We start from the raw sequence: 24758 nt of genomic DNA, 5'->3' as shown, positions 1-24758 counted from the left end.
TTCTTGACTTTCCTGTTTTCTTGATTTACCGTTGACCACCTCCTGATCCATTATTCACTCTTGTACATCATCTCCTCCTCTCTCTTGACTCAGTGTTCTCATTCTCCCTCTTTAGCCTTAGTATTCTCTCTTTCCCTTATTTTCTTTGTCTCTCTGTGTCTGTCTCTTTCTCTTTCTCTGAGGGTCTGAGACTCAGGACTCACACCACCATTATTACCCTTAACCAATAGGCTCCTGAACCAGAGTGGATGATTTCACTCTCCTCAACACTGAACTGATTTCACAACCTAGGGACTCGTGTTCAAGGACTCTGCAACTCATGTTCTTGATATTTATTTAGTTATTTATTAATTATCCACCTATTTATTTGTTTGTTTGTTTGTTTATTTGTTTATTGTTTTTGTTTTATTGTTTCCAATTGCATGATTTGTTGTTTTTTGCACATTGGTTGTCTGGCCTTTGTTGTGTGCAGTTTTTAATTGATTTTACAGTGTGCAACAAATTGAATCTCATACTGCCCTGACATATCCCTCTCTCCTCCTCCCTCTTCCCCTCCCTCTCTTTCACTTTCTCTCCATTTTTTTCCCTCTCTCAGTTTCAAACTCTGTCTCCCTGTCTCCACATTTGTGTCTGGCTGTCTCAAGGGGACATGGACCGACATGTCAAAATGGGAAATGGCGAATGGGGGGCCACCTGGAGCTCCTGCCTTTTGTGGTGGACAGAGTGAAGGTGCTCGACAAGTAGTCCTCCAGTCTGCGCCGGGTCTCACCGACGTAGAGGTGGCTGCACTGGGAGCACTGGGTACAATCGAAGACCCTGACAAATGGCATTAATCTGGGTGATGACTGTTGAAGGAGTTTAGATGATTCATGCTTTAAATCACCTTATCCCGTGTTCTGCCCAGCCCAAACCTCACTGTCCACTCAGAACTAAAACTTGCTGCCACGCCTCTTATCTGTGAGGGTGGTGTGCGACAAGGAAAGAGAATTGCTTTACCCCAGCCAATCAGGTAGTAGTACTTGACCCTCTTGTCTTCGCTAAAGTTGACGGTGACCACCTTGCTCCAGAGGAGGATCCCTTCCACCAGCATCCAGCTGAAGGCTGCCATGAAGAACAGATGAAGGAGAACTGTCACCACCCAACACGTCGCCTAGGGGGAGGCCAGAGAAGAGGAGGCATAAGTCACCGAGGCACCCAAAGCTGGAGTCACCCATTACCCATTACTATCATTGGATCAGAAGCCTTGGGTCCCACACCACCTGGTTCAGGGACAGTTATTATCCTACAACCATCAGGCTCCTGAACCAGCGTGGGTAACTGCGCTCACCTCAGCACTGAGATGATTCCACAACCTACAGACTCACTTTCAAGGATTCATGTTCTCAGTGGTTTTTTTTACACAATTTGTCCTCTTTTCTACATTGGTTGTCTATCTTTGTTTATGTGCAGTTTTCCATAAATTGTGTTCTTTGTTTTTATCTTCCTGTAAACGCTTGCAAGAAACTGAGTCACTGGCACCAACATAGCCTGCCCACAACTTAATAACCGTAACCGGTACGTCTTTGGACTGTGGGAGGGAATCGGAGCACCTGAAGGACACCCACACGGTCATGGGGGGAACGTACAGATGCCTTATCGTGGTGGGCGGGAATTGAACGCCGATCAAGATCACTTGCTCTGTAAAGCGTTGCGCTGGCCGCTACACAACTGTGTGCCTGGAAAGCTCTGCCAGGGAGGTGGTGGAAACGGATAAGGTAGTGATGCTTATGAGGCATTTAAACAGACTGGTGCACAGGCAGGAAACGGGGTGGGGGGAGCGCACGGTATTGGAGCATGTACAAATTGAGAGCATTAGTGAACTTTGACATTATAGTTGGCGTGAACATTTTAGGCTGAAGGCCGTGTTGTTTGCTGTACAGTGATCTATAATTGCAGCATCAGCTTCAACTGGCTGTTCCTATTCCCCTCTCACTCTTTACTGTAACTGTAGTTCCTCCCAAGCCAGGAAAACTTATTGCGTGATCGACCGGTAATTTTCAGTTCTCCTCTATTACCCGATGTGCCCCTGCCGATTCACTCGTCAGTAACAAGGCTTGAGCTGCGATGAGAGCACTGATGAGATTTTTGTGGACTGTGGTTCGGTCTGACTTTGGAACCCTGCAAGATAATAAAATCTTGTAAACAGGTCTGTAAATGACTGAAAATGATGGCTGAACTCACAGTGAAGACTGTGAAAAGCCCCTTGTGTTGCTTACACAATCCTGGGTAGTGTTGATTAACTGTTAATTGTCATTTTAATTATTCATTTAGACCCAAAAAACACGGGAGCAGAATGAAGTCATTTGGTGCATCCAGTCTGCTCCACCAACCAATCATGGCTGATTTATCTCCCCTCTCAAATCTATGGCCATCTGAGGAACCATACAAGCCGATGGAGATCACTCAGCTTTCTGACTGGCCAGGATTCAGCAGAGACTAGCAGCCAGCAACCAATCAGTACAATGAGTCGGATAAATACTTTATTGCCCACTGATGATGTCAGCTTGACTGGTGGCGAAATGTTTGTGACCTAACCTCCAAGCCTGGCGAACAACCCTGTAAACAAGAAGTTAACGCTCTTCACAATCCCATTGACAGAAGAGATTCTGCAGATGCTGGGGATATTGAGCAACACACACGGAATGCTGGAGGAACTCAGCAGGCCTGGCAGCATCTGTGGAAATGAATAAACGGTTGACGTTTTAGGCTGACACCCTTCCTCAGGCCTGGAAAGGAAGGGGAAAGAAGGTGGGGGGAGGGGATTGAGTACAAGCTGGCAGCTGATAGGTGAAACCAGCTGAGGGGGAAGGTGGGTGAGCGGGCGAGGGGGATGAAGCAAGAAGCTGGGAGGTGATTGGTGGAAAAGGTAACGGTCTGAAAAAGAAGGAATCTGATCGACGAGGAAAATGGACCTCATGGGAGAAAGGGAAGGAGAAGAGGCACCAAATGGAGATGATGGGCAGGCGAGGGGAAGAGAGGGCTAAGAGAGGAGTCAGAATGGGGAATGAAAAAGAGAACAGGAGTAATGGGGTGATCCCACCGAATTAATATAACACCAGGACTAGCAATCATTAGGAGCCCATCAGTTTTCCATTCAAAGGGTATTGGCAGCTGGCATGTGTTAACGAAGGACCCAGAAATAAAGACTAGACTAATTAAAAGAATATTAGTTCCCAATATCCCCAGAGGTGCTCCCGGAGGCATCACAGGAGTTGTCAGTCAGCATTGAACTCAACTAGGATTGCCTTAGGGACTTCAGCTCCAGATTTTTCCCTCAGGATTTACTCCCGAAGCCTTCCCCATGAGTGGGTATAGCCGTAGGGCAGACGAGGTTTGAGATCAGAGTTTTCCTTCTCCTAGGTGAGCTGCCAACCACGGCTGATGAGCCCCATTGGCCTAGAGTGGCTGGTTTTAAGGCACCAGTAACCAGCCTTTGCCCCTTCTCATGTTGGTAGAAACAGTTCTGTGAGTTTAGTAGCTAAGCCACACATGAAGGCCAGGAGCTGGACCTGGTTGTCAGAGGCTATTTGAGATGTGCACCATTGGGAGCATTTAATAGGTAGTGGGAGCTTGTCCCCACTACCACCCCTGGCTATGACAACCTTAAAGAACCAGTAATAAGACACATATAGCGCATGTAATTGCAACAGCAGTAAAATATACAGTCACAACCAAATAATAATAAAAATAATATAGCCTGGGCTAGCTGGTGGTGCAATGACATCAGCGCTGGACTCTAGAACGGATATTCCTGGGTTCAAACCCAGTCAGAACCGCTCCTGAGTATGCTTTCCATCGTGCCAGGTTGAGTGTCGAGATCATAACGCGACCTCGTAAAATAAAGGGAAAAATACTGTGAAATGTCTGTGTGAGGAGTGGTGCACCACACAGTCTCTCTCTCTCTCTCCGCGCGCGCCTTGTAAAGGCATGAAAAAGACATCGTCCCGCCAACATCGCACACGCACACACACGCACGCATGCACACACCAAATAAATAAACAAGTAAGTAAATAATATAGCCCAAGTCTCTGAGATTCATGGCCTGTGGACTGATGGTGCGTTGGTGTGTGTAGGCACTGTACATTGGCTAAACGAGGGTGTGCTGACTGCAGAGAAACACTCACCCCAGCACTGAGTACGTAATCAGTGTGGTCACCATAGCACAGAGAGACACAGAACAGCCAATCAGAGTTAACTTCATCAGCACAGCTTCCTCATCAGGACTTCGCTGGAAATGAAAGCAAGTGGTATTATTGGTCAGAATCAGTTTTATTACCATGGACATGTCATGATGGGCAGGTGAAGAGAAGAGAAGGGGTAAGAGGGGAGCCAGAGTACAAAATGGAAAAGAGAGAAGGGGTGGGGGAGGTGGAATTGGCTGATCTGATGTCACAACTACAGCGCCAGCACAAACAGCAACAGGGGTCTGAACTGGTAATTCCATCAACAAAGGTTTGATGTGAGAAGAAATCAAGAGGTGATGACTCTTGTAACTTGTGGGAATCCGCAAGGGGACATTGCAGTGTACCGCTTAGCATAATGCTTTACAGCACCAGAGACTGGAAGATCGGGTCTCACTTCCTGCTGCTGTCTATAAGGAGTTTGTATGCTCTCCCTGTGACTGCGTGGGTTTCCTCTGGGTGCTCCGGTTTCCTCCCACATTCCAAAGAAATGGGGGTTAGGGTTAGAGAGTTAGCGTAAGTTAACGCAGTCGGCACCAGAACCATTGTGGGAATTGTGGGTTTCCCCCAGCACATCCCCAGACTATGGCAGGAAACTGCGGCACCCAGGGAAAAATGACAAACGCCTCACAGACAGCAGCGGGAATCGAACCCTGACCTCAGAGATGGCTCTGTAAAGCCATTGCACTAACACTGCTCCGTTACCATGACACCGGCTGACACAAAGGGTCTTTAACAATCCCAAAACCTGTGCAAGCATTCACGAAATGAAATAATGTTACAAATAAGAAGAACAGTGATTTTGGATTTTACCTTGGCTTCGTAAAGCTGGAAAAGCAAAGCGAAGTTGGTGGTGTGGTTACAGAAGCAGGCAGTAGACCACTGGTCAGACTCGACGATGCTGCAGCCATTTGTGGACCAGCTCCCTCCACTCTCGGGCCTGGGGGCACACAAGTCATTAAATTAGCCCCACCCCTGCAGGGGTTGACCACCACCAGTGAGGCTGGTCAACATCTCCACCCACTAACCCACCCCCAACACCACTAGTTTGTCATTTCCTGTCAGAGTCACCTTATGTACTCCTGAGCCCAGCATCACTTTATGGACATACAATCTATGTATAGAAGCTATGTTATATATTTACATTTATTGGTTTTTTTATTGTGTTCTTTATCTTGTGTTCTTCTTGTGCTCTGTCAGATCTGGAGTAACAATTATTTCATTCTCCTTTACTCCAGGCTCACCACTCTTGTTTGTGCTGACACCTGATCCCCATTCCCACTGACGTGGACAGCCCAACATCCACAGTGTCACTCATCACTCATCAACTTGGCCTTCAAGAGCGGAGCAGAGGCCTAGAGACAGGATGTCTTTCCACACCCGTGCGTTGGCTTATGCGTTTCTGCCCATCGTGTCGACTCCGCTATTCCATCATGGTTGATTCTTTTTTCCCTCTCAATCCCATTCTCCCGCCTTCTCCCCAGACCTTTGATGCCATGACCAATTAACCTCCGCTTTAAATATACCCGATGACTTGGCCTCCGCAGCCATCTGCAACAATGAATTCCGCAGATTCACCACCTTCTGGCTAAAGAAATTCCTCCTCATCTCTGTTCTGTATCATTGCCCCTCTATTCTGGTGCTGTGCCCTCTGGTCCTAGACTCCCCAACTATTGGAAACATCCTGTTCATGTTCACTCTATCTAAGCCTTTCAATATTCGAAAGGTTTCAATGAGATCCTCCCTCGTTCTTCTAAAAATTGACATACTGAGTCAGATATCAGTGTTTGTCTTTCTGGAAAGGAACATGGAATGGAAAGTTAGGAACTTACAGGTGAGGGCATTAGTCTCTGAGACATAGCACACTTTATTTCTAAGAGCTCAATAAATTCTCGCTCTGCCAGAGACACGGCCACAGTTGGTACTAGGCTCGCCTTGCTGAATAGCGGGTACTCACTTAAGGCTGAAGTCCCAGAAGGCACAGAGAGAGTCAGCGCTTAGCGAAGGATCCATCTGTTAAAGAAATCAACTATCAGTGAATAATGGAGGTCATTGTACTGAAGGCTGGACTCTCAATCGCATGCAGTCCACAAGCTGTCAATTATATCTCGCAAACTTGCGTCTGCTGTCTCCACACATTAGATGCCACAAGTCACCCTTTGTTCTGAAAACTTGCTCCTCAGATCCCTTTTAAATCTTCCTTCCCTGTCATCTTAAACCTACACCTTCTAGTTTTACACTCCACTGTGTGACCATCCATTATATCTCTGCCCCTAATCTTACCCGTAACTCTGGGATTAGTGTGGACAGGCAAAGGGTCGGTCTGGATGTAATTGCTGAAGGGTTTTTGTGCTGTGTGACCTTACAACGATGCGTGTCTTTTAGCGACCCGTTGGCATCAATGAAAGGTCATGCGTTAAATGCGGCTCTTACCCTTATACGGTGGAGCAGTCTGTAGTGTGTTGGGGCACTGACTTCCTGACGTCCCTGGTACACTGTGGATGAGATAACCGCAGAGGCCACCTGCGTACCAATGTGTCTGGGTACGGCAAAGAAACACGATATGAGATTCAAAGTGTGAACAATTGTGGAGGTTAAATTATCTCAAATCTTCTCAAAAACATGCACACATTCACAGAGGGGCTTGAGCGTACAAGCACATAGTTCATTGAAAGCAGTGTCACAGGTAGACAGACCTCTACCTTTTCTACCTATCACCACCCAGCTTTTCACTTCATTCCCCCTCCCCCATCCACCCACATTCCCCCACACCTGGTCTCACCTATCACCCCACAGCTTCCCCTCCCCCACCTTCTTATTCTGGCTTCTTCTCCTTCCTTTCCAGTCCTCAGCCAGAAATATCGACTGTTTATTCCTCTCTATTGATGCAGCCTAGGTTGGTGGTGTAGTAGCACCTGCACTGGACTTCAAGGTGAGTGGTCCCGGGTTCGAATCTGGATGGCTCCCTGCATCTTTCCATCTTTCCACCCCTGATGGATTGAGCGTCGAGCTAACAACTCGGTCTCGTAAAAACCAGACAGGGCCCAATGGCCCACAAGGCACAGGGAGGAACAACAGTAGATGTTGCCTGACCTATGTGGTGTGAAAAAGGCATTTAACATCCTGGCCTTCAGTCAGGGAATTCCACGTAGGAATTGGGACATGCCGTGGCAATTCTAGAAGTTGCCGATGAGTATAGTTTATCTCCTTGTGACAGTATAGTTACAACTCCACCATGGGCAGTCCCAAACCTGACTGCAAGAGGAGGATGGTTGGGTATGGGACTAACCATCCCATCCCATAAAAACCCAGAGCTGCAGGCACACCAACAGAAGCTGCAAAGACCTCATCCCTGGGAGAGGAAGGACTGTGGTGAGCTGCTGCTGGCAGCCTTTACTCTTGATGGGCTTAAACCATCATCATCACCATCATTATGTGGCATGTTGTATGACATGGGTGTTCATGGTCTTTCCATGACCGTGATTGTTCCTGGAAGTGTTTTTCTTATAGAAATATTAAAATTATGAGAAACTTGGATAAGGTGGACCTCCAAGAGGATCACAAGCTTGTTGTAGGGTTTGTAGGCTTGTGTGCCCCAGTGACCCAGAGAGCGATGTTGGCTGGAGTCAGGGCCTTTTACTTTGGGTAGGGTCACCCATGGAAAGCAGGTCAAAGGGTAGAGGCCAGTGAAAGAGTGGTCCACCAGTGCTCCAGGTTCGGGGATTCAGCTCAAGGCTAACAAGGCTGACTGATCAAAAAAAAAATTGTTGTGGAAATAGCAATGAAGAATCCTGGTTTATCTGTGCGCACTGGTATCATCAGAGAGAGATGGAAGAGCTTCATTGTTGCCCTAAATGCCAGAGGCATAATGGGCAGTAAGTTAAGGTAAGATAAGGGAATGGTAACAGTCTTCTCTCCAGGGGTAGGGGAGACCTAAATTAGACATAGATTTAATGTGAAAAAGGACAGATTTAAAAAGGACCTGAGTGGGGGTGGCTATATTGAACAAACTGCCAGAAGTGTTTGAGGGAGGGAAGGAAGTATTATTGAAGAGGCACTTGGATCGGTATATGAAGCGGTGGGCCTTGGAGGAATATGGGCCAATGCAGGAAATTGGGACTAGCTGGACGTACCTTCCATAGATTCTGCCTACACTTCACGCTGCCGCAGTAAAGCGGCCAACAAAATCAAAGACCCCACTCACCCCGAACATCTTTCTTCTTCTTCCCCCCTCCCATGGGCAGAAGGTACAAAAGCCTGTAATCACTTGACAGCTTCACCCCCACCCACGGTTATAAAACCACTGAACGGTTCTCTAGTACAATAGGATGACTCTTGACCTCAGTCTACCTCATTATGGCCTTACACCGTATTGTTCACCTGCGCTGCCCTTTCTCTGTAACTGTAACACTTCAATCTGCACTCTATCAGTGCTCTCCCATGTACGAACTCTATACACTCTGTAATGAACTGATTTGCAAGACAGATTTTTCACTGTACATCAGTAATAAACCAATTTGCTAAATTTACGAAACTCCCCAAAAACTCTGCCTGTGTGGCGCACCCTGGCTGATCAAAATAAGATCACTATGACTCAGTCTCAGAAGCTTCTTAGTAAGAATTTTGTTAAAGTAAACACGAGAGATTCTGCAGATGTTGGAAGTACAGAGCAACACACACAAGAAATGCTGGAGGAACTCAGCAGGTCAGAGAGCATCACTGGAAAGAAGTAAGCAGTCGATGTTTCAGGCTGAGACCCTTTATCAGGATTTCAGTTTTCTGCATAATTTATAATATCTTAAATGAATGGAACCTGTAAATAGTCTGCCTTCCATGATTATCGTAACACACTATGTTACAGCCCAGTTCTCAAGATATGGTAGAATATAGTTTGGGGGGGGTGGTGTTGCTATAGGAAAGCTTTTTTTACACAGGGAGTATTCAGTGCTTGAAACATGCTGCCGGTGTTGGGGTAAAGGCTGATAAATGGCAGGCATTTAAGAGACTCCCTGATGGTCACATTTACAAATGAAAGAAATTTGAGGGGCTTTGGGCTCTGTAGGAGGGAGGAACATAAGACCATGAGACATAGGTGTAGAATTAGACCATCTGGCCCTTCGAGTCTGCTCCGCGATTCCAAAGTGGCCACTTTATTACCCCTCTCAACCCTCTTCTCCTGCCTTCTCCCCATAACCTTTGAAACGTTTACTGATCAACCTTCGCCTTAAATACGCCCAATGACCAGGCCTCCACAGTCTCCTGTTGCAATGATTTCCACAGATTCACCACCCTCTCGCTAAAGAAATTTCTCCTCTTCTCTGTTCTAAAAGGATGTCCCTCTGTTCTGAGGCGGTGGTCTCTATTCCTAGACTTGTCCACTATAGGAATCATCCTCTCCACATTCATTCTACCGAGGCCTCTCAATATTTGGTAGATTTCAATGAAATCCCCCCTTATTCTTCTAAACTCCAGTGAGTACAGTCCAAGAGCCACAAAATGCTCCTCATAGTTAACCTTTTCATTTTAGAAATAATTTATGTGAACCTCCTCTGACCCCTCTCCAATACCATTTCATCTTTTCTTAGATAAGGAGCCCAAAACTGCTCACAATACTCCAAGTGTGGTCTGACCAATGCCTTATTAAGCCTCCAGTGAGAGGCATGTGTTGTGCTATACTGTTCTATGTTCTAAACATTCAGACCAGATTCTGAAAGAAGTTTCATGCTTTAAGACATTACTTTTATTGCCTGTTTATTCTGCTCTATAGACACTGCCTGACCTGTCAAATGCCTCCAATCCGGCATTTTCTGTGCTTTGCTCTGGATTTCCAGCATCTGCAGATTCTCTTGTGCTATTATTATTCCCATTTCGCAGTTTATGTTGGATAGTTTAGTGGCTGAGACGTTGAATTTTCACTCACTTAAATCCTTCATCAAATGCTGTTTCCACCAAACCACCTGTGGCCAATGGGTTATTTCCCTGCAAGTTGGGAAGACTTCGATACCAGGTGTTCACAAATGTAGCTGTTGTCAAACCTGTAACAGAGAGAGAGAAAGAGAGAGAGAGAGAGAGAGAGAGAGAGAGAGAGAGAGAGAGAGAGAGAGAGAGAGAGAGAGAGAGACAGACGACATACCGAGAGAGAGAGACAGACAGATAGAGACAGACAGACAGACACAGACAGAGAGAGAAGGAGATAGACAGACAGACAGAAGCAGAGAGAGAGAGTGAGATGGAGAGAGAGGGAGAGAGGAAGGGAGAGAGAGGGAGACAGACAGAGTGAGTGTGAGAGAGAGAGAGAGAGTCAGAAGCAGAGGGAGACAGAGTATGAAAACAAACAACTTAAACAAACCATCCAGGCAACAGCAGGAAGGTGTTGAACATACTTGATGGAAACTCAGCAGAAACACAACTGTTTATTCCAGTGTAAATGAGGCTTTAACTGCGTTAATTCCCACTTTCTGACGAGTGCCCTCACTGGTGTAGGCACCTTTTACACCCTCAGGAAGTTCCAAAATACCTTGCAGCTGATGAGGCTCTTTTGAAATACAATCATTGCTCTAAAGTAGCAACCACAGCAGCCTACATTCAAAAGTTCAAAGTTCAAAGTAAATGTATCATCAAAGTACATACATAAGATTCCTTTTCTTGTGGGCATTCACAGAAGGACAAAGAAATGAAATGGAATTAATGAAACACTACGTACAAACAAAGGTGGACAAACAATCAATGTACAAAATAATTGACGATGTGAAAATACAACAATAGTAAATATATAAATAGCAATTAGCACTTTAACGCCTTACAATGCCAGCAAAAGGGGTTCAATTCCCACCACTCTCCGAGTTTCTGAGGCATCACTCCCCTTCTCTCAGATTTCTGAATGGACAATGAACCCATCAACACTACCTGTTTTTTTTGCTGCCTTTTTGCGTTACTTATTTAGTTAAATATTTCCTATATCTATACCTGCACTTCTCATTGTAATTTAGTTTCTTTGATTATGTATTGCAAAGCTCTGCTGCTGCAAGGCAACAAATTTCACCGAGTATGCCAGTGATAATAAACCTGATTCTGATGAATATATCTACCTCCATCTCCACCCCCACCCGACAGGGCATTCCACACACACACCACTCTCTGTCAAATAAATGTACCTCTGACATTACCCCCCCCCCATACTTTCCTCCAGTCATCTTAAAATTAATCCTCCCCCCTCACTTCTGTCCTGAGAAAGGTATCTGGCAATCAACCTGATCTGATCTTATCATGACTGTGCTGCCATTTTCAATGTTTTGTGTTCTGTGTTCTAGATTGCCGGGGGGGGGGGGGTTACGCCATGGACTCCTACCACTCATGGAGGGGTCTGCAGGCCTCAGGTTGGGAACCCCTCATCTAAATTAAGGTCAACTGTGATAATACTCTGTTGTGCAGCTAAGGGTTAAATTCTGGTCCATATCCTCTGCCACTTACCAAGTACACCTTTGCCTTCTTGCTTCTCCTATCAGGGAGAAGGTAAGGTAGACTTAGACCCTTATCACCAGGTTCAGGATCAGTTACTACCCCTCAACCATCAGGTTCCTGAACCAGTGTGGAAAACTTCACTCAGCTCAACACTGAATTGACTCCACAACCTCTACGACTCAAGTTCCCATATTTATTATTTTTTTATTTATTCATTACCATTATTTTGCTTTATCTTTTTTGTATTTGGAAAAACCGTTGTCTTCTATCTCTGTTTGAGTGCAGTTTTTCATTGACTCTGTTGTGTTTCTTTGTGTTTACTGTGAATGCCCACAAGAAAGTGAACCTCTGGGTAGTATATGGTGACATATACGTGCTTTGATAATCAAATATATTTTGAACTTTGACTTTGCACTAGGGTCTTGGTGAGGTCCCCTGACTATTGCTGAAAGATCTTGAAGAAAATCATCCCAATGGACACACTTACTCCTTACGGAACTCAACATCCAAACTTGTTCGGCACACGGACACAGCAAGGTGCCGTGACAAGAAATTCAGAAATTTGAAAGGGTCAGCAAAATGTAAAAATACACACTGACTTTAAATCTTGGCACAGAATAGAATAGTATAGATCTGCACTTGCCTTCTCCTTGAAGCTTTGCAATTGCTTGCTTCGAAAGTCCAATTTGATCAGACGATTTGTTGATCTCATCACCCATATAAACGTCAAAGTCATTTGTAAAATTGTGGAGCAACTTTTGTCTGATTTCAAGTTCTGAAAAGTAAAACAAGGATAATAAAAGCAAAGTATTGAAACTGCCTCAAATATCTTTCATGGTGTATTTGATGCTAATTACAGATGCCACTCCAGTTGCTGCCAACATTTAAACCTATACTTAAAAGTTGCTCTTAAACTTACACTTTTCAAATTACAGGACTCTTTTTAACTTTTGAGAAGTAGTTTGATATTTGATTTCAAATTGACTGACCGTCATACGCCCCTGATTCACAAGGATCTGGCTGTCAAATGACATGACCAACTCTCACCAGTCTCCGCCCATGAAGATCGAGGGGGGCACAAATTTAGTGAAAGTCATGGCGCAAGCAAACATGTGGCATGCAAGAGAATTCCCAGAAGCATGGTTTTCCATGGACAATTCTGTAAACAGACCTGTATACCTCAATCCTATTTATGAGCCAATGTGGGCAAAATTCCAGGCCGCAACACACAAAGTTCACCACACAACTAATCAGTGACAAGATTTCCTTCCCCACATTACAATTGAGTTTCTGAAATGATGACCAATCAGTTGATTGATAAGCATATAAAAGCCATGCATTTGGAGGATATGCCACAATTAACAGTGCATTGGTGGCGTCTCCTTGTATGGTGACGAAACATTTGCAAGTAAATTGCCAAGATCAGAAAACAACTCAACCCAACCACCCTGATTCTGATTCCACTAAGATGAATGGGTAGGAAGAATTGGTCTAACTTTGAGTTGGGGTACAAGACCATAAGACATAGGAGCACAATTAGGCCATTCAGCCCATCGCATCTGCTCTGCCTTTTAGGGCCCCAGGTGAGGAGATTCTTCATCTGTACGTCTGCTGGGGTCATCTATTGTATCTGGTGCTCACAATGTGGCCTTCAGTACATCGGTGAGACCTGACATAAAATGGGGGATAAATTGGCTGATTTATTCCATTCAACCACCTTCTCCTGCCTTCTCCCAGTAACCTTTGACTCTCTGTAACAGGGACAGTTATTGCCCCTCAACCATCAGGCTCTTAAACAGAGCGGATAATTCTCTCAACTTCTCTCACCTCAACACCGAACTCTTCCAACAACCTTTGGAGTCAATTTCAAGGACTCTTTATTTTGTGTTCTCGATATTTATTGCTTATTTATTATTGTATTTTTCATTTCCAGTGTTGTATATGGTGACACATATGTGCTTTGATAATAAATTTACTTTGAACTTTGAACTCAGTTCTGTCGACTATTTGATACCACCATTCAGGGTTAAAATAATCCTCTAGAGCAAGTGTTGCCAACCTGGGGTACACAGACCCTTCAGCTATTGGTAAGTGTCCATGGCATTGAAAAGGTCAGAAACCCCTTTCAAAAAATTGAAATCTAGCTTCATTTTTGTTCTTATAAAATTAGTGCCTTTTTGATGGTTTCTTCACTTTGTTTGAATGTTGGCATGGAGGAACACGATGGGGAGAAACCTGCCCAAATCGCACACACTAAACGTGATGGAGTGTAGCTGTGACTGTGAGACAGTCAGACTCTACCTCCTAGGGGTACAATCTGGTACTGGTGTTACTGCAGCAGCAGCCAGGGCTCAGGATCAAAGGTCAAGGATCAAGGATCAAGGATTAACTCGCTCACCATGTACATTTACGTGTATTAGGAATTTGCTGTGACACAACGTGCATCCCTCCGCCATCAGATTTCTGAATGGACACCGAGCCCATATACGCTACTCCACTATTTATTTTTGGCTGTCTTTTTGCACTACTTATTTAATTCAATTTTTAAAATGTATTTCTTCTTGTAATTTATTGTGTTTTTATTATTATATATTGCATTGTACTGCTGCCACTAAACAACAAATTTCACGCCATGCTGGGGTTATTAAACCTGATTCTGATTCTGAAAAAAACAGCAAAATTCAACAATTATAATGAATAAAAAATCATAAAAATTAAATTAAAGTTTAAAGTATGCATATGGAATAAAATGTGCACATATGCCTAAATCCCAGCTTGTATTTACAATGTAAACAGCATTATAAACAGTGGTTAAAGAGTTTACAGTGTCGTGCAGTGACTGGAGTAATAGACAGATTGAAGTCTGGGGGCTAACTAGAATGGTTGATCAGACTAACTGCCTGGGGAAGAAACTTCTAAGATGTTGTGAAGTTTTTGTTTTAATTGTCCTACAGGAGGATGAGGGGATGGAGTAAAGCCTGATTTATTCTTGTGTGTAGGGGCTACGCCGTAGGCATGATTTATACTTTTGCGTAGCCCTACACCGTAGCGAGCATGAGTAGATGTGTCTGCGTCGCTCTGCAGTTCACCGCCAAAACACTAGTTGGCGGTGGGGTTTCTATGCCAATGTGTTGAGTTTCTTCGTGAGAGACATGGACAAGGAAACGCATTTCAAATATTTTCGGATGTCGGCAGGTAGATTTGACAATTTGGTTCATCGTCTCCAACCATTTATTTCGCATCAGTGTACAGACATGGCGGGGAAAAGCAACTGGAAATGCGTAGGAGGAGATGCGATGCTACCAAGCGGACCAATCACAGTTGTTGCGGTCTGCGTCGCCACGACGCGTGAATTACTTTTTTGGGGAGGTGCACGTCACCCTACGGCGTAGGGTACGCGGTACCTACGGCGTACATTTGACACAGAAGTATAAATTGGGCTTTAGGCGCTGCTTCCCTCTGCTAGCCTGCAGGTCACCCTTAGGCAAGGTATAGCACCTGTCATGGTCACGTGAAGCCATGGAGCAGGTGGTGGATGGTCGTATGAGCAGCCGGTGCAGAGCACAATTCCTGGTTATGCAACCACTGATGCCAGGCAGACAATCTCTGAAGAGTATTGATAATGGCTGGGGTCACCTGTCTTGTAAAAATACTGCTCAGAAGACAATGGCAAACCACTTCTGTGGAAAAATTTGCCATGAACAACGACGGTCATGGAAAGACCATAATCGCCTATGTTATACTTAAGAAATGAACGATAGCGCTCTCTCCGGAAGGGAGCTTTTTGGAAAAGGCAGTTTGCAGGGCGGGTAGTGTCTACAATGGGTTTTCCTGCCTGCTTCTTTGTCCGGGACACATCCAAGTCCACACATACAGTATAAGGATGGCTGGTCCAGAGGCATGTTTCTGAATCTCACTCCGGAAACTGGAGAACTCAGCTGTATTAGTCACATATACATCGAAACATCCAAACGTATGGTGAAATGCATCACTTAGTGTCAGTGACCAGATCAGTCCGAGGATGTGTTGAGGGCAGTCCACAAGTGTTTCCGTGCTTCCGGCACCAACATAGCATGCCCACAACTCACTCACCCTAACCACGCATCTTTGTAATGTGGAAAGAAAGCAGAGCACGCAGAGAGATAGAACGTTCAAATTTCTTACAGACCGCACCGATCGGTGATTGCCGGTGTCCTGAAAGCGTGACAGGATGCTATTATAGCTCGGGGGTGTCGGAGTTCGGAGTTCGAACTATGAGGAGTTTGTATGTTCGTTCTCATGAACGCGTGGGCTTCTGCCAGGTGTTCCGGTTTCCTCCCACCAGAAATTAGTCATTGTGAAATGTCCCGTGATCAGGCTAGGGTTAAACCAGTGGGTTGCTGGGTTGGAAGGGGCTGTTCCATGCTGTATCTCCGAATAAATAAAGTGATAATGCTAACCAACATGCCACCCTAAAATACTAAATTGTGAAGCTGCCTGGAAAGGGTTGCTATGGTTCAAAGTACAAAGTAAATTTATTATCGAAGTATGTATATGTCACCATATACTACCCTGAGATTCTTTCCTTGAAGGTGGACTTCGTGGTCCTGGACTTATTTCATAATTTGCTGGCATAATTTACATATTACTATTTAACTATTTATAGTTCTATTACTATTTATTATTTATGGTGCAACTGTAACAAAAACCAATTTCCCCCGGGATCAATAAAGTATGACTATGACTATGTAAATTCCACTAGAGAATCGCAAGTATGGTACCTCCATATTGATGAGGCAGGCTAAAATTCTGCCCTAGTGTCTGATAGCAGAAGACTGACCGATGTTTAAATACTTTGCCCCAGGTGGCCCTGAGGCAATACGTACGGATGTTTTTATTCCGAATGATGATGTCCTTCTGGCCAACATCCAACACCTTGTTCAGATTTTCCACCATTCTGTCAACTCCATAGACCACAGTCATTGGTCCCCGAACAATCTAAGGTCAGGAATCACAAGGCATTAATAAACTTCAAAGCACCTTTGCAAAGGCTGTGCAAGAGTTTTAAAAACAACACTCCCAGGACTGGACACCATCTATTCCAGCAGGCTCAGGAGGAAAGCAATCAGCATAACCAGAGACACCACACACCCCGGCCACTCCCTGTCTGACCCGCTGCCGTCCAGCAAGAGGTTCAGGAGACTAAAAGCCAGAACAAATAGACTGAGGAACAGCTTCGATCCCAGAGCTGTGACCTCCATCACACCACTCCCACAGAACAATGACTGAAACTGTGAGCACACACATGCACACACAAGGACTCAAATACTTGCACTAACAGCACTTTGTGCATTACTGTGATATTCTGGTGCTGCTGAAACTTATTTTCTGCTACTTATCTACTTAATACTGTTTTTCTATTACTGTCTTGTTTTTATCTATCGCTTTATTTAATTGCCTGAGAGGAAGCCAAACAGAGTTTCATTGTACCTATGTATAATGACAATAAAGATCATTCCATTAGACCATAAGACCATAAGACAAAGGAGCAGGAGTCGGCCATTCAGCCCATCGAATCTGCTCCGCCGTTTTATCATGAGCTGATCCATTCTCTCATTTAGTCCCACTCCCCCGCCTTCTCTCCATAACATTTGATGCCCCGGCTACTTAGATACCTATCAATCTCCGCCTTAAATACACCCAATGACTTGGCCTCCACTGCTGCCGTGGCAACAAATTCCATAGATTCACCACCCTCTGACTAAAAAAATTTCTTCACATTTCTGTTCTGAATGGGCGCCCTTCAATCTTTAAGTCATGCCCTCTCATACTAGGCTTCAATAATTCAATTCAAAAAGTTATTTCTTTACAAATTCCACTTTTTAATCTGCCACTAAGAGTCCAAATTCCTTTAGAAATTTAGATAAGTGCCCTGTGATTAGGCTTGGATTAAATCAGGGGATTGCTAGAGCTGCAAGGGTCTATTCTAATCTGTATCTCAATAAGTAAGCACCTAGACACTTTGACAGATACGTAACAGACAAATAGACAACAGATAGACATGTGGATAGATACTTAGATAAATAAATAATGTGGTCCTTCAATTGTAAGCATTTTATCAGTCTTATTTTGCTGCTTTTTTTAGGACAACTAACACTGGTTGCCCTTATTATCCTTGGGAAACATAAAGATATAAACGATTAGCTTCATGTCTTTATCTTTTTTAGCGTTATTTGTCATATTGCGAAATACAGTGAAATGCCTCATTTGCGTCAAATCAAATGAGTGCCCACAGCTCTCTAAACGTGACTGTACACTTCTGGAATGCGGGAGGAAACTAGAGCACCAGGACAAATCCCACACAGTCACGTGAAGAACGTACAGACAGCGCGTGGGAATTCATTCCCCGGTCTGTAATCGCTGGTGCAGTAAGGCATAACGCTAAGTGCGACGTATTTGTGCCACCCCATAAGATTTACCAGCACCTACTTACTTTTAATTTAATTAGTGTATTCAGACCAATTAACCAATACTTAAAGAGAAACAGTGAATTAAAGAAAATAATTTAAATAACCACCACCTTCTGTGAGCAGAATGCTTGGATAGGTAGGATGGGTCTACAATGACTGGAGGTTAGAAGATAGAGAGTTGATCTCATGGAACGTACACGATTGTGAGTGAGAGTAACAATAGAGTGTATTTATTTATTTAGAGATACAGTGTGGAACAGACCCTTCCAGCCCAACAAGCCACACTGCCCAGCAACCCACCTATTTAACCCTTGCCTAACCAACAGGACAATGACCTATTAACCAGTACGCCTTTGGACTGTGGGAGGAAACTGGAGCACCTGGAGGAAACAGGGAGACGTACAAGCTCCGCACAGAGGATGCTGGGATTGAACACTGAACTCTAACGCCCCGAGCTGAAATAGTGTTGCTGTAACCTCTACACTACCGTCGTGCCCCATTTTGGGTGGGTATGCTCCGGGCTGGAAAGTCTAGGATTAGGGGGCAGACTCAGGAGAGTGTTCAGCCATTTAAAACCGGGGTGATGACAGATTTATTTTTTCCAAAGGGTTCTGTATTTATGGATTTCACTTCACCAAAGGGCCGTGGATGCTCAGTTATCAAATACATTCAAGTCTGGCATTGGTAGGGTTGTGAAGATAAAAGAAATTGAATGGAAGGGAGAGTGGGATTGAGGTAGAGGATCACGGTAAATGATGGAGGAATCTTGCAGAGCCAAATGGCCTACTCCTGTGTTTAATGCTCTTATATCATCCAGTTTCATACTGGGTTGATCCAAAGGGAAACTTGATGCAGTTTCACCATTGTGAGAAGAATAAAATCATACATCTGATTGATAAGTACCATCAGAATTTACCTACAAATCCACAAGCCCACTGGAGCTTGCCAGCCAAAGTTGGCCTGTCCTGTGGATAGAGGACTGAGTGTGGAATGGGGAAACGAGGCTTGTTTTGCTGTTGTCATTTGGTATGTTCTGCTTTGTTGTGTTCTGTGCTGTTTTGCCAAACATTGTGGGCGTGCTACGTTGGTGCTGGATTGTGTGGTGACACTTGCCTTGGACGCATCTTTGGTTGTGTTGGTTGTTAATGCAAATGATGCATTTCACTGTATTTTTCAATGTATTAAATAGATCTGAATCTGAATTATTTCCAAATACTATTCTGTAAAGGACACTAATGACAATCTGGTCCAGGTAAAAACTTTATAACTGGAAGCACCCAAGTCGTACATCAGTCTGACTGATGATCTTCCCCTGTTAGAAGTGTGCTGTATCTCAGAATATCCTTTCTCAGTCCTTAACTCCAACCATTGGCTTCCAATAAAGTCATTCTTTACCTCACCAATTTTGCTCCAGCTTTCTGCATTGCTCTGATCAAGAACCTCACCAGCCACATCTAGGAAGCTTTGGCTGATGTCTTCCAGAACATTCCTGGCATCACTTGTCCCCACCTCCATGCTGGCAACGTTCTGCAACAAGCTGATGACATTTAGCAGGTCGGCCGCTGGCAAAGTGGCGTTCTCCGTACTCAGGACGTGTTGCACTGCCTTCATCACCGCGGCTGCTTCAGAAACGTTGCGTACAAGTTTGACGCCGCTCAGCGACGTGTAGTCAGTAATCTGTGCAGGGAGAGAGCGTGTTTAACAGCACTGATTGTAAATGCATCCACCGCACATCTAGTGCCCTCTGCAAATGGATCCTTAACTTCCTCACTGGGAGACCACAGTCTGTGCGGACGGGAAATAACATCTCCTCCTCGCTGATGCACCCCCAAGGACATGTGCTTAGCCCACTGCCCTTATCGCTGTACTAAATGACTGTGTGGCTGGGCGCAGCTCAAGTGCCACCTATAAATTCGCCAGTGGTACAACTATTGCTGGCAGAGTTTCATATGGTGAGGAGAAGGTGTACAGGAGTGAAATAAATCAGCTGGTTGAGTGGTGTTGCAATGACAACATTGCACTCAATGTCAGTAAGACCAAGGAATTGATTTTGGACTTCAGGAAGGAGAAGTTGAGGGAACACATGTCAGTCGGGGGATCAGAAATGGAAAGGGTGAGCAGTTTCAGGTCCCTGGGTGTCAACATCTCTGAGGATCTATCCTGGGCTTAATATGATGCAATTACAAAAATGGAATGACAGTGGCTATATTTCATTTGAAATTTCACAGGAACTGTTTTGTCACCAACGACTCTTGCAAATTTCTACAGATATACCATGGAGAGCACTCTAACCAGTTGCATCACCATCTGGTATGGAGGGGCCACTGTTCAGGATCAGAAAAAGCTGCAGAAAGTTGTAAACTCAGTCAGCTCCATCATAGGCGCTAACCTCCCCAGCATCCAGGACATCTTCAAAAGACAATGCCTCAAAAAGTTGGCATCAGTCATTAAGAACCGTCCCCCACAATCACCTAGGACATCTCCTCCTCTCATTGAGGCACCGGAGGTACTTAGTAAAGTGGCCACTGGTGTATGCCACCACATACTACCTTGAGGTTCATTTTCTTGCAGGCATTCACGGTAGAAAAAAATACAATTGTATCAATGAAAAACTATACAGGACTAACAAACAATCAATGTGTGAAAGACAAACTATGTAAATAATAGTAATAGATCATAGTGCAATAAAGGGAAAACCTTCAACAGGATTTACTCGAAGGCTTAAGATCGGCCGAACAGAGCTCAAATGTAAAAATATGACAAAGGCAATAAACACTTTTGCTATACCTATATTAATATATTTGTTTGACATAATATCTTGGTCTGAAACTGATCTGGAGGTAAGAACTGAAATGTCAAATTTTAGAGAACACTATATACACTCAAATGTGCTTAGGTTAACTCTACCTAGGACAGAAAGAGGGAGAGGAATAACAGACATTAAAAATTTACACAACAGTCAGATAAAACTTTAAGGATATATTTTCATTAGTGAAAACAGGATTCATCACTCAACGTGAACATGTGCCATTCTGATAAGAAGTACACACCATTTAATGTAAATGAAAGCAGAACCTACAAAAATGAAGAGATTATCACTACAGAAGAGAAAGTTAACCTACGGAAGAGCATGACCTCCATGGGAGACACCCTTATGATCTGAGCAGACTAGATGTCAACAAGGACTCATCGAATGCCTCTCTCAGAGTTGGAGACTTCTTCCAAGAAACAGCATCTGCAGAATCGTGGGTGTTTACCCCCACCGAGTCAGTCAGTCCAGCAGTTACATTCTGAATAGGAACTTTATATTTTATTATTTAGAGAGAGAGAGTGTAGAACAGGTCCTTTCAGCCCAGTGAGCACACCACCCAGCAACCCACCGATTTAACCCTAGCCTTGTCACAGAGTAATTCACAATAATCATTAAAATACTAACAGGTACATCTTTGGATTTGGGAGGAAACCAGAGCACCAGGAGGAAACCTATACATTCACAGGGAGGACATACACACTTCCTTACAGACGGTGCCAAAATTGAACTCCAAACTCCAGCACGCCCCAAGCTGAAATAGCGTCCTGCTAACTGCTACGTTATCGTGGTGACATGAATTGTTCTATTGTAAAGATATAGATTAGCTTCATTTGTCACATGTACATTGACGTGTACATTGAAATATGCTGCGAAATGCACCATTTGCGCCAGTTGTGCTGGGCACCCTGCAAGTGTCGCCACGCCTCTGGCACCAATGCAGCATGCCCACAACTCCCTAACCCGAAAGCTTACGTTTTTGGAATGTGGGAGGAAACTGAAAGACCTTGAGGAAATCCATGCAGTCACGGAGGGAGCATACAAACACCTTATATAGAAAAATATATACTTATAATAATTTGTACAATTTCTCATCTAATAAAATTATATACATAATTTACACAATTCGTTTTCCTTTGCACATTGGTTATTTGTCAGTCTTTGTTTATGTAGTTTTTCATAATTTTATTGTATTGTTTTATTTTTCCATAAATGCCTGCAAGAAAATGAATCTCAAGGTAGCACAGTGGATTCCAGTTAATTTGCACACGTTGGGATCAGTAAATTTTGGCCCAAACAAGTGGCTGCCCAATTAGCCAAACTTTCATCGAAATAGTTTAAAAGGTGTAAAAAAGACAAATTGCCATTTAACTGAGCAACAAATTATGTTTTTAAATGAAATACGGAACAAATCAGAACAGTACCAGTGCTACTACAGTACCATAAAACTGTGCATTGGTCCCTAATAGTTTTTGACAGAGCAATTCATCCAGTGTACACTGCTGTGTTCTCTTGATTGACTGCAAACGAACCAAATCAGTGCAGACACCTCGTGCAGATAATGGGCTGTCATCATTGCCTTCCTGCATAAAGCAGTGTCAAAAATCATTGTTTTTTGAATTTAGTGTCCGTGAGACCAAATGAATAACATAACCAAAGAATATGCAGCTGACGTTAAGCACGACGTAGCTTCTAATGGTCACATAAGTTCACGTGAGCGACGCTAGTTAAAAACTGTTGCATCCTCCATATCTTTATTTTCATTGCAACTTTCAAGATGATTGTCAATATCCTCAAATTCTTCATAGTTCCTAGCCTGTTGAGGTAGTGAAATTGTTTCATTTTTGCTTCTGGCTATTTCTGGCATCTCCAAGCCTGAAAGCTTGAAACTGCAGTGATCAAAATAGTTCTGAACTGTCTTACTGCTTATTTATCGCCAACTGTCAGTGACGAAATCACTGCTTTTTGAACTCAAACTCGTGCAACTGATGCTACTTAAAAACTATTCACTCTGATCATGGTGTGGCATCTGACAGCCACTCAAGTGCATGCAACTGACAGTGGTTAGAAACTGTTTGGCAACAGACTCTTGTCCCAATTAAGTGGCATAGTGTCCCAAATAAACAAAGGGAATCCTGGGTATTTTCTTGATCAGTTTTTGTTCTTTAAGAGTTGTCCCAAATAAGCAGCTGGCCCAATTAACCAGAATCCATTGTACCTATATACCGTGCACGTGCGCGCGCGTGTGTGTGTGTGTGTGTGTATACAATAGTTGTTTGTCAGTCTGTTTATGTATAGTTTTTCATAAATGTTATTATATTTCTTTATGTTCCTGCAAGGAAACAAATCTCAGGTTTGTATATGGTGATATATATGTACTTTGGTAATCAATTTACATTGACTTTTGACTTTGACTTCATAATAGCATTACACTAACTACTACTCTACTGTTCCACCACAATATATCTTGGGATAAGAAAAACTGCTTAAATATCTGACACACTTAGCTATAAAAATGAAAAAGAACTTACGGTGACATTACTGGAAAAGTTGTTCAATTTAGTCTTGAATAAGCTCGTTGGCTCTGACTCAAACTCCTTCAATTTCCGATATATATCTGTAATGAAAGAGATTCTTGATTGGACAATAGTTTGTACAGATCTGAAGGCTGTGAGAGTTTTAACTGTGTTTCATTGAACTAACCTTTGTTGAACTGACAGAGGAAAGGGAGAGAAACCTCACAGTCGTGCTTGCTTCTAGCTCCAGAGACAGCGTCAAAGCTCTGGCATTCTGCTGAGCTAGCACTGGTGACTGCAATAAAACAACACAATTGTTAGTAAATGACACCGAAATGACGACATTCTTTCTGTTAATCCGATGTGAGTGTAGGTGCAACGCTGGAATTTTGTTGCCCATTAATTAAGGGGGTGGATCAGAATCAGATTTACTATCACTCACCTGCAGTTAGTTATGAAATATGTTGTTTTGTGGTGGAAGTACATGCAATACACAAAAAACTTACCATATAAAATATAAAATATAAATACTTATTTGCACTATAGTAAATAAAACAGGACAAATTCATAAGGTAGTATTCGTGGAATCATGGACTATTCAGAAATCTGATGGTAGAAGGGAAGAAGCTACATAGAAACATAGAAAACCTTCAGCACAATACAGGCCCTTTGGCCCACAATGTTGGGCCAAACATGTACTTTTTTTAGAAATTACCTAGGGTTACCCATAGCCCTCTATTTTTCTAAGCTCCATGTACCTATCCAGGAATCTCTTAAAAGGCCCTATCGTAGCTGCCTCCACCACCATCGCCGGCAGCCCATTCCATGCTCTCACTACTCTCTGTGTAAAAAAACTTACCCGTGACATCTCTGTACCTACTTCCAAGCACCTTAAAACTGTGCCCTCTCGTGTTAGCCATTTCAGCTGTTCCTAAAACACAGGGTGTCAGTCTTGAGGCTCCTGTACCTTCTCCCTGATGGTAGTAATGAGTTGAGGGCCGGTCCTGCGTGGTGAGGCTCCTTCAAGATGGATGCTGCTTTCTCGAGGCATTCACCTTTGAAGATATCCTTGATGGTGGCAAGGCTAGTGCCCATGACAGAGCCCGCTGAATTAACAACCCTCGGCAGATTTTTCTGATCTTGACCAGTGGCCCCTCCATACCAGACCCATCAGAATGCTCTCCATGGTGCATCTGTAGAAACGTTCTGGGTAAGAGTCAACCAGATTACTGGTTCTTGAGATCATGTGGGCCAGACAGGATGAGGACAGCAAATGTCCTCCTCTGGGGGACCCGTGTGAATT

General features: G+C 43.8%; 1 protein-coding gene across 1 annotated transcript in view; it reads right to left on the bottom strand.

Moving 5' to 3' along the window:
- The window catches only part of adgrd2 (adhesion G protein-coupled receptor D2), a 152905-nt gene that overhangs the window by 42914 nt on the left and 85233 nt on the right, over positions 1-24758 (bottom strand). The window contains exons 4-13 of the mRNA XM_072240666.1: positions 23682-23750; positions 19526-19807; positions 16547-16658; positions 10141-10255; positions 6654-6759; positions 6178-6233; positions 5034-5160; positions 4164-4267; positions 2055-2157; positions 997-1150 (exon numbers count right to left, since the gene is read on the bottom strand). Coding sequence (XP_072096767.1) covers positions 997-1150; positions 2055-2157; positions 4164-4267; positions 5034-5160; positions 6178-6233; positions 6654-6759; positions 10141-10255; positions 16547-16658; positions 19526-19807; positions 23682-23750 — 1228 coding nt within the window. The remainder of the gene's footprint in view (positions 1-996; positions 1151-2054; positions 2158-4163; positions 4268-5033; positions 5161-6177; positions 6234-6653; positions 6760-10140; positions 10256-16546; positions 16659-19525; positions 19808-23681; positions 23751-24758) is intronic.

Source organism: Mobula birostris, chromosome 22 (assembly GCF_030028105.1).
Source record: "Mobula birostris isolate sMobBir1 chromosome 22, sMobBir1.hap1, whole genome shotgun sequence".
Taxonomy (NCBI): Eukaryota; Metazoa; Chordata; class Chondrichthyes; order Myliobatiformes; family Myliobatidae; genus Mobula; species Mobula birostris.
Note: the sequence above shows the minus strand (reverse complement) of the source record. Positions and strands in the feature narration are given on the sequence as shown.